General features: G+C 39.8%; 1 protein-coding gene across 1 annotated transcript in view; it reads right to left on the bottom strand.

Moving 5' to 3' along the window:
• The window catches only part of aldh9a1b (aldehyde dehydrogenase 9 family, member A1b), a 16,758-nt gene that overhangs the window by 4,019 nt on the left and 1,988 nt on the right, over positions 1-10,751 (bottom strand). The window contains exons 2-9 of the mRNA XM_037682136.1: positions 6,120-6,265; positions 5,917-6,046; positions 3,894-4,028; positions 1,971-2,167; positions 1,760-1,900; positions 1,417-1,605; positions 1,252-1,339; positions 938-1,079 (exon numbers count right to left, since the gene is read on the bottom strand). Coding sequence (XP_037538064.1) covers positions 938-1,079; positions 1,252-1,339; positions 1,417-1,605; positions 1,760-1,900; positions 1,971-2,167; positions 3,894-4,028; positions 5,917-6,046; positions 6,120-6,265 — 1,168 coding nt within the window. The remainder of the gene's footprint in view (positions 1-937; positions 1,080-1,251; positions 1,340-1,416; positions 1,606-1,759; positions 1,901-1,970; positions 2,168-3,893; positions 4,029-5,916; positions 6,047-6,119; positions 6,266-10,751) is intronic.

Raw genomic sequence — 10,751 nt, 5'->3', positions numbered from 1 at the left:
CAAAATATATTTTATGTCATTAAACAACTTGTCAGGTTCTTCTCTTGAGAGCACGTTTCCCAGGACCACCACACACACCCCCACCAGTCCGCTCGCTCTTGCGCTCTTTGCAGCTTCTCTGCTGTTGCTCCACTGAAGACCAAGTCCAGGTCCAGCTAAACATTGAGCAGGAGCTGAACGCTGCAGGATCATGCTTCAAGAAGCTGTGCACTGCAAAACGTGCTCACTGTAGCCATTAATCCCGACTTCCTCATTTTGATAAAAAAAAAATAAGCACAAATTGTTTTATTCATTATTGTTTTGTAGGTCAAAGTGTTTTATGTAATGTTGTTGAACAATTTGAATTTATTATTATTTATTGATTATATTTAATAGTTAGACAGTGAATGGTTGTTTGTCTCGTTTGTCCCTATGTGTCCCTGTGATGGACTTGCGATCCGTCCAGGGTGTACCCCGCCCCTCGCACAGTGATTGACGGACCGGCAACCCCCGTAACCCAAAATGGAATAAACGGGTAAAGATAATGGATGGATGGATTATATGTAATTTTATTTTTCAGTATCAAATGGTCAAAAATGTTTAGTTTAAATAAGGATTTAAGTTGTTTTTTTTTATTTCAGGCAAATTGTTGCACTATAAGTCTTTTTTGTTACAGACTTCTGTATAAAACAATGTTAATAAAGTTATTATTTGTTGTAAGTTGATCTATATTTATTTATTTATTTTCTTTAATGTTAATAAGGACACAATGTTATGCAGAGGTGTACTTATAACTATCTTATAGACAAATGACAGTTTTACTGTACAGGTGCGGCAGAGAGTTGGGGGGCACAAAATGTTTACTTCTTCCTGGGGGGGGTGAACAGAAAATAATTGAGAAGCACTGCTTTAAAGGTCGATTCAGTCTGAGCGTGATCGCTTCTCATCACAAGCCAACCTGGTGAAGACGCCTGCAGCCAGACCCATCGTGGTGTCATTGGCTCTTTGCAGCACCTCCTCTTCTGTTTCAAACGACAACACGGACATGACTGGACCAAAGATCTCCTCCTTCACACAGGTCATCTCATCTCTGCAGTCACCTGAGGCGGCAAAGATAAAAAAACGAAACTGAACAGTTCTGAACTTACCATGTTCTTGATATTTCTTTTAGTAGCACTGCAGTCAAATTGAAATAGAAATAAAACACCTGGAAGGCCTAAACGAACAGTAAACTGTCTCTATGAACTTCGTAAGAGCACATATGATGTTTACCAAGTACACATGGAGTCATGTAGTATCCACCCCTGAGTTTGGGATCTGTTGGGACAAATGGTTCTCCTCCACAGCACACTGTGGCCCCCTACAAAGGGACCAGTTACAGCACAGCGTAAAACACCAGACTCTACACACCGTTTGAACAGAGAAAATTAAATGCACCTCTTTCTTTGCTTGATCAACAAAGAAGAGCACTTTGTCCAGGTGTGGTCGGCTGACCAGTGCTCCCATCCTGGTGCTCTCTAATAGAGGGTCTCCAATTGTAATCGCTCGGGTTCTCCTTACCACCTCCTCCACAAACTCGGGGACGATATCCTTCTGAACAAACACCCTTGTACCGTTGCTGCAGACCTGTTAGACAAACGTGCAAAAACAAGTAAAATCTACAATAGACGAGCTTAAAAGTTGCAGCACGCTTTTAAACTTTAAATGTGCCAACATTGTTTATACATGAAAGAAGGAATGGAACCAGATATAAAAATGCAGGTTTGTATTTAAAGCAGACCTGTCCCTGGGAGAGGAAGTTGGCCATTAGAGCTCCCCTCACGGCATTTTCCAGGTCACTGTCCTCAAAGACGATCAAAGGAGACTTCCCTCCGAGCTCCAGCGTCACCGATTTGACCCCCTTTGATGCCATCTCCATGATCTGAAGGTCATGTGGAAACATAGTCATCCATGTTGCTTTAATTGTGAGCAGGGTGTAGAGTAGCGCAGACCTTCTGTCCTGTGGACACACTTCCAGTGAAAGACACTTTTGCTACATCAGTGTGGTGACACAGTAAGCTGCCAGTCTCCTGGCCCCCCTGCACCACATTGAAGAGCCCATCAGGTGCTCCGGCCTGAGCATAGATCTCTGCTAGTAAGACTGCTGTCAGCGGTGTCACAGGCGATGGCTTGAACACCATCGAGTTACCTGGAGGGCATCACAGAAAACAGAAAGAATGCTTATTCCACCTAATTTACCCTGTTTGTTATTAAAGGCAAGATTTGCACCATTGAGTGTTTAGTGTTTCTTAGTTTATATCTTAGATCCTTATTTACTGTTTCTTTTACACTTTATATTTTTGTTTTGTTGGATGCAACTGGGACCCTGTGTACACAATTTTGTTCCACCTCATGTACCACACGTGGTGCGAACTTGAACTATATATGTTTTTAGTTTAAACTGTATTAGAGAGATTAGGTTCAGTGCATGTCAAACACCAAGCATGAAGTCAAGTCTGTAGACCTCTGAGACAGGGCTGTGTTGAGGAACACATCTGGGGAAGGATACAGAAAAATGTTCTGCTGCTTTGAAGGTTCCAGTGAGCCCAGTGGCCTCCATCATTCATAGATGGAAGAAGTTTGGAACCACCAGGCCGTCTAAACTGAGCGATCACGGGAGGAGGGCCTTAGTCAGGGAGTTGATGATGAACCCGATGGTCACTCTGTCAGAGCTCCAGTGTTCCTCTTGTGGAGAGAGAACATTCCAGAAGGACAACCATCTCTGCAGCAATCCACCAATCAGGCTGTAGGGTAGAGTGGCCAGATGAAAACCACTCCTTCATAAAAGGACCATGGCCGCTTGTCTGGAGTTTGACAAAAGGACCTGAAGGACTCTCAGACCATGAGAAGCAAAACTCTCGGGTCTGACGAGACACAGATTGAACTCTTTGGTGTGAATGCCAGGCGTCATGTTTGGAGGAAACCAGCTCATCACCAGACCTACAGTGAAGCATGGTGGTGGCAGCATCATGATATGGAGATGTTTTCAGCAGCAGGAACTGTCAGGATAGAGGGAAAGATGAACGCAGCGATGTACAGAGACATCCTGGATGAAAACCTGCTCCAGAGAGTTCTGGACCTCAGACTGGGGCGACGGTTCATTTTTCACCAGGACAACGACCCAAAGCACATGGCCAAGACCTCAGAGGAGGAGCTTCAGGACCACTCTGTGAAGGTCCTGGAGGGGCCAAGCCAGAGTCCAGATTTGAATCAAGATTGAACATCTCTGGAGATATCTAAAAATGGCTGCACAGACGTCTTCCGTCCAACCTGATGGAGCTTGAGAACTACTGCAAAGAGGAATGGGACAATGTGCTGAGCTTGAAGCATCATCTTCAAAAAGACTTGAGGCTGTAATCGCTGCCAAACGTGGATCAACAAAGTATTAAGCAAAGGCTGAGAATACTTACATAAATGTGATTTCTTAGTTTTCTATTTTTAGTAAATTTGCAAAAATCTCAAAAACAATTTCCCACGTGGTCATCATGGGGTACTGTGTGTAGAATTCTGAGGAAAGAGATTAATTTAATACAGTTTGAAATAAGTCCGTAACACAAAATGTGGAGAAAATGAAGAGCTGTGAATATTTTCCAGATGCACTGTATAGCTGAGTGTGTAAACTTTGTAAACTTTCTACCAAGTGTAAAAGCAACTCTTTGATTTAGCCAAAAGTTGGACAAAACTACGAAACAGACACATAATTCCATTAGCACACAGAAACAGCAACATATTGGTTTCCCTGTGCTCTTTGAATATCATTAGAAGAATGTGCCTAGTCAATTTGTTCTTTGTCTACAAACATAAAAACTGAACTATGGTCATTATGAAGACAAGCAGATCCAACTTTTGTCTGAGACGTAGAAAAATCTTCCTACCACAAGCCAGAGCAGGCGCTGACTTCCAGGCAGCTATCTGAAAGGGATAATTCCAAGCACCGATGCCCACACACACCCCCAAAGGCTCCCTGCGGGTGTAGGCGAAGGACCCCCCAGGCAGCTGAATATGCTGACCTGGACAAAAAAATAAGGAAAATTAAAAAAACATTATATGATACATTAATTGTTAATCATAGGACAAAACTCCTCAATAAATCTGTCATAAAAAGTGAATCTGAGTTTCTAAATCTAAATGGCTGTTGCTTCAGGATGGTTTGTTTCAGTTGCCTCTTGACCAACAAATAGAAAATATTTCTGCATAATTTTTAAAAACGCATTTACCCAATTTGATTTTTCTTCTAGTCAACATTAGAGTTGATTATTAAAAATAATCATTCCAACTAAACTGAAGACATTTATGTTGTAAAGAAAAAACAAAAGTCTCTAATGTGTGAAGTTTTCTAGATCCCTTTCTGTAATAATTCAAATATTCACACGTTCTACGTGATATGTGGAGAGAACCTCTAGCTGAAGCTCCTCAAACGCAGACAGCTCGGCTCCTTCCAGCTGACTGGGTTCTTCGTATGCAACATGATCTCTAAACCCCACAGCAGATTTTCAAATGTAATGTCTTCGTGAGACACAAGAATCTCTAAAACTTTTGTTTCTTCAGGACTTCCTTTTGACTCGACAGTGACTTCAAGATTAATGCTCGTGGCTGCTATGTGCGTTTTGTTGATAAGTTTATTATGGCAGAAATATTTTTGATTTAATGGTGACCTAGGGATAGTCTAGTTTTTTAAGCAGCACAACACTAACTTGAAGTCTTCATCATAGTGTCATGCTCAATAATCCAGGTAGAAAATTATAACAAAGTTAAGTCGGGTCCTCTGGATGGATTCTTCTTGTTGAAACGTTTCATCTTTTATCCAAAAGACTTCTTCAGTCTGAGGAGCTGCAACAAACTCAGTCTTATAAATAGCACCTTCACATAGTGGGTCAACCAGTTTGATGGCGATAGATTGGTTTCTGGAGTCTGCCCTCTCCCCCGTCGACTCGTTTGAGGAAGTCATGGCCAGAGTGGCCAAACAAAACCGTCCAAAGGACCTGACTTAACTCTGGTGGATCTTCATAATAATGTTCCTGTCTCCCGTGAACTGCTCCTTTTCGCTTTATTTTTTGCTCACATTGTGCCTCTTAATGATTTTTTTTCAGCTTTGAAAACACTTCAACAATTTAATTAGGATTGTCTTGTTATGCTGCTATAGGCTTAGACTACTGGAGGACAAAGTGACCTCATTTCCTTTAATGAATTGCTTCCTCTCAAACCCAGCTGGTCGAAGCAGAAGGCCGCTTGTCCCGAGTCTGGTTCTGCTAAAGGTTTCTTCCTCATGAGGGAGTTTTTCCTTTCCACTGTCGCCTTCATGCTTGCTCAAGATGAGAGTTCTGTGATAAAGTTAAACTCAAAGCAGTCTGCTTCTCAGATAAATAATGTTAAATTATTATTTTTAGATAAATGAATGCTTCTGTTCAGTGCCCTGAGACGACTTCTGTTGTGACTTGGCGCTATAGAAATAAACTGAATTGAAACGAATCAACAGATAAAATCTCAAAGCACACGGTAGTCTTTTAATGTATCGTTTATCCATTTTGAAGTTCTGCGTAAAGGCTACGAAGAATAATCTCTTACCACCTGAAGACAGCTTTTTGAACATCCTTACTTGAAGAAACAGTCAGGCAGAAGTGACGGTGATGGACGAGTTCAGTAAATAGTGTTTGCATAATTCACCATGCTATTTTGGAGACTTTAGTTGTTCTAAAACAACTGGAGTTCATTTGGACTAGATGTTAGCTCATCAATCCTGTCACCTACTTTCCATTAGGTGAGGTTTAAAAAGCTACATCAAGATATTGACAACTTTTCAAAACCGCTGAACTATTCCCTTAAACTTCAATCTAGTACTGATAAAGTACTTCAAGGGTAAAATCATTTTAAGGCAGTGTTTTTCTACGTTGTACAAACCTGCCAGAGTGCCGGCCAGTCCTGCGTAGTATTCAATACAAAGTCTAGCAGAGTCCACGTCCAGACGGGCCTCTGTGATGGACTTCCCATTGTTCACCACTTCCATCTCAGCAAGATCCTCCCTCCTGCTCTGTGTAGAGAAAGACCACGTTTTCAAATTGTATTTTGTTTAAATGAAACTGGATGAACCAAAGTTTGAACACCTCAATTATATGTGCAGCTCTGATCATGACCCTAGCCCTCTCCATCCCTGACATTTTGCTCCAGGGGACAAAGGCCAATTTAGCAGCTTTCACAGCCTCATCAACCTCCGCAGCACCGCATGGCTCCAAAAGGCACAAAACACGGCCTGAAAAACAAGAAATATATATATATTAAATAAATAAAAAACAGCCCAATCATCATGTAAATGAGTTTAACAGGAAATGTCATGTTTTTATTACAACTTTAATCCTGACAAAGCTTAGGTGTTGTGTAAAACATTATGTATAAATAAAAACTGAATACAATGACTTGCAGATCTCACAAACCATCATTTTATTCAGAATAGAACACAATAAGTAAATACATAATCTTTGTAGAAAAAAAATTAAACAAATTGGATAATTTTGAATGTAACAGTAACACATCTGTTTAAAGTTGTTTCAGGTTTGCTCTGGACAGATGGTCCCTGTTTTGCATGTGTAAAGCTAGTTTATTTGGATTCCACAGAGTGCTGGCTTGAAACACGTACAGGAGGGGCTATTTATAAGACAGATCTGGGTTGGCAGGCCTCAGACTGATGAAGTCTTTCAGATGAAAGATGAAACGTTTCTCCCAAAAAAGAAACTTGTCCAGATGACATAATTTAACCATTTTTTGTGTTTCAGGTTTGTGTTTCCAATAGAGGCTGACATATATTTTTTGGAATCCCATGGGTCACATGATTCCTGTGGGATTCCCGCAGTATGGGAGTCAACTTTAATATTACCGTATTGTCTGGCGTATAAGTCACACCTTTTCGCATAATTTGCATACCCTGTGACTTATATTCCAAAGCGACTTATTTATATATTTCTTCCCAAATTTATAACCCAATTTTGACTGAGATATGACCGTTTTAATTCATTCTGACATGAAAATATTGAACACTACCATTTTCAGCTGCAAGATGGCATTTGAGTAATATGGCATGCCTTTGTGTCATGTAATAGGTAAAAGTGGCTATTAATGACACAATTGGCTTGCCATAATCTGCCAATTTTGTCCAGCTCCGAGATCACGCATGGAGAAACCGTCAAATCAGCTTCAATTTGTTGCGCCACCCCGACAAAATGCAGCTAATTTGACCATTAAAGTGCATTTATTAAGAAAGTTCAACTGAGACAATCCTTTACTATAAAGTAGGGATGGGGCGATCCGATCCGATCCAGTATCAGTATCGGCCTCCGATACCAGCATAATTTATGTATCAGATTTTTCCGATCCACCTGCCGATATTTCCGATCCATGATGCACGTTGGCTTCAAACTATGGAATGGATTTCCTGAACGGCGGCATGTCTCATTAACCCAGAGTAATAAGACCCGCCTCACATTCAGGAAATCCAGTTCATAGTTTGCAGCCAGCTACAATGTCAGGACTGAGTTAGCAGCACTGTGGCTAACAGCTAACAAACTTTTCATCTAAACATGTCCGCTGTGTGGAAGTATTTTACACTAAGCACCACAAAACAAGACAGCAACGTGCAATGTCTGCAGAGTCATAGTGCCACATTAAACTGCGGTAAAGTTAGTTTTACGAAGGACATTCGAGCTCAATGGCTTCAAAGGGGCGCTGCTCTTTGCTCAACCCACAACAGGCGACTCGACCCCGGCCAGCTGCGTCCAATCTGCCCCACTCAGTCTGCCCGTCTCCGAGGAGGGACAGACTGAGTGCGGCTGCCCCAAATCAGGCTGCCTGCTTCGGATTGAACAAGAAGAAGACGTCGCTGAAACCACAGAGCTCAAATGTTTACAGAGAAGTTGCTAAACTTCATCATAATTAATGACCAACCACTATCAGTTGTAGAAAATGAAGGATTTCACAGTTTGATACTTGCAGCCAAGATATAGTTTACCCTCCAGGAGATATTTATTAGTACAACAGTAAACAATCATAAAAAAAAAACCTATGATTTGAAAATTATATTAAAAACAAAAACAGCTACATTATAAAGTGATGTACAATAATAAAAACAGGAACATGTCTGTTGGTTTATGCCATGAACTTAGCAGATGTTTGAAGCCATTTAACATTTTATTTAATTTAATTCATTTATTCATTCATTTAAAAGAAACAAAATAAAAAAAAAATCATTAAAAAGAAAACATTGAATGAAAAGAGTGCAGGAAGAAGAAAAATAATTCTTATATCTGCCCCTTATTTAAAAAAATATAAAATAACTTTAAACAATCACTTAAAATTAATCACTTTAATATCCACTTTAAAGCTAGGAATAAAAAGAAACATGTTTTGTGTTAGCAGAATTTAATTCTAACTTTAAAACTTATCCAACATTAATAAAACTTACCTCAAGTTGCCTTTTTGGACATGCATGCATATATTTGTACAAATTGTACTTGAGAGCAGATTATTACAGCCTCATATAAAATCAGTGATGATCATGATATCGGAACTGGATCGGTATCGGCCGATACTCAGATCTAGGTATCGGAATCGGATCGGAAGTAAAAAAGGTGGATCGGTGCATCCCTACTATAAAGTCAAGTAAACAAATAATTGTTTTTAGGTGGTTATCTTGTTAAAGTTTGAAGAAATGCACAGTGACTCGTCCCTCTGTGCACTACCGCTTCCGCAAATCGGCTTTTGAAATGTAGCTGATTTGACCGTCAAATTGCATTTATTATGGAAAAGTTAGACTGAGACACACCTTTAATAGAATTTTGAGCAAATAAAGGATTGTTTTTAGGTGTCAGTCTTGTTAAATTCTTGTTAAAGTCCTCCTGTGCACGCGTAATGCTGCTCAGAAAACGTGTTTAGTTGTAGTCAAGTACACGGGTGAGTCCAACACCGTCTCACTCCCAACTCGGTGTTGTGTTGGTGAGTCAGTGTCGAGTGGTCTCAAGAGCCACTTCTTCCAAAACTCAGGTCCAGTATGTGAAAGTAATGGCCTTTATGCATTTTTGTTCGTTGAGGACAGTTCTCTTGCTTGGTGCATTTTTTTTGTTTGTTTAAGCAATTTAAAATATAAAAATAACATAATTATTTAAAGGAAATAATAGCTCAATAAATGAGTAAAATGCAACTTTATATGTTATGTTTGGGTTCATTCAACTAAGGTAGACATGGTGTGACCCAAGTACTGTTTTCTTGTTTTTTTTATGTATTTATTTTTATTTTTTATTTTTACTGTAACTGACCTCAAAAGAGCTACAAACTCAGCAGCTGACCCACCATAGAAAAACTATACGTACTACAGGCCATGTATTATTTATGTTTTGTGCCCTTTAGTGAAGGTTTTTGTTTGGATTAAGGCAATAAATGTCTCCTTATTTCACCACAGATGAACTGTTCCTGTTGCCAGATCTTTTGAAATAAAACTGCAGAACACAAAGTAATATACAAAAGAATGGGCAGAAGATTAAATCAAAGTTAATGTACTTCTTGAAGACTAAATGAAGAAGAAAAAAAAAACCAATGGGAGCAGTCCAGGAGCGGGAGTCATTCTGAATGAGAGTGGGATGAGAAAGGAAATATTTTTTTGTTTTACTCTGGCCCATTGGGATGGGACACTTTTTTTTTCTGTGGAAGTGGGACGGGACAGGAGGGAAAAATCCACTCCTGTGTCACCCTCAACTGGTCAAGTCCCCCTCCTGGTCTGGTGCACTTCCATTTTAAGGAGTGAGTTTGCAGTATTTCCTACCTGCAGTTGTTTGGTGTTTTTTGGTTTTATGTTTCTTCTTCTATTTTCTGTGACTGCAGATTTTTCCTTTGCAGCGTTTTTCCGTTGCTTTTCTCCCTTTTTTGTTTGTTTGGTTTTGAGTTTGCATCATTCATGTGTTTGCAGCGCCTGGGCCACTGTACCAGTGTTGCCAGATTGGGCGGTTTACTGCCAATTGGGCGGTTTTCGTTCTGATTTTGCAGGTAAAAATTGCTTTGGGCAGGTGAGGATAATTTGGGCGGATTTGGAGTCAGATCGACAGTTTTTGAGTTAACTTATTTAACACATTTCAAACAATCGTTCATCATTATTGGTTCAAAGTTCCCTTGACCTTTCTCCATCACTGATTGGCATCACATTGTCATCTCTGCCACGGCGTTCACAACAGAGAACTGGTGAGGCAGTTTTAGTGGACGTCTCGTTAAGTGGGGGGACCCGTTGCGGCGGTACGTCGGAGCAGCCGCCATATTGGATGTGGCAGAACTGCCGGTCAACTAATAAAGGAAATGTACTGAACTTTATAAAGCACCGTTCTACAAAGTGTCTTATGATAATGCCTGTCATTCACACACACTAATATACATGGAAAACAAACAGGCACCAAAGACAACATTTGTAACTTTTAAAGTGATTATTAAAAATGTTCACTCCTAAAATATTTAGGTTAAAGGTAAGCACTAAGCCAACATGTGTATTCTCTTGAGTGTTTACAACTACTAATGTGTGTAACACTATTACTGTGGTGATAAATATAGAAATATTCATATTGAACATTTAATCTGCGTCTATAATAACCAGACCCTGTTGATTCTCTGAAAATCTACAAAAGCTAAGCCAGGTCCTCTGGATGTTAAAAATAAAAATAAATATATATATATATATATATATATATATATATATATATATATATATA

Source organism: Nematolebias whitei, chromosome 9, assembly GCF_014905685.2.
Source record: "Nematolebias whitei isolate Nwh7 chromosome 9, NemWhi1, whole genome shotgun sequence".
Lineage (NCBI taxonomy): Eukaryota > Metazoa > Chordata > Actinopteri > Cyprinodontiformes > Rivulidae > Nematolebias > Nematolebias whitei.
This window is presented reverse-complemented; position numbering and strand designations above follow the sequence as displayed.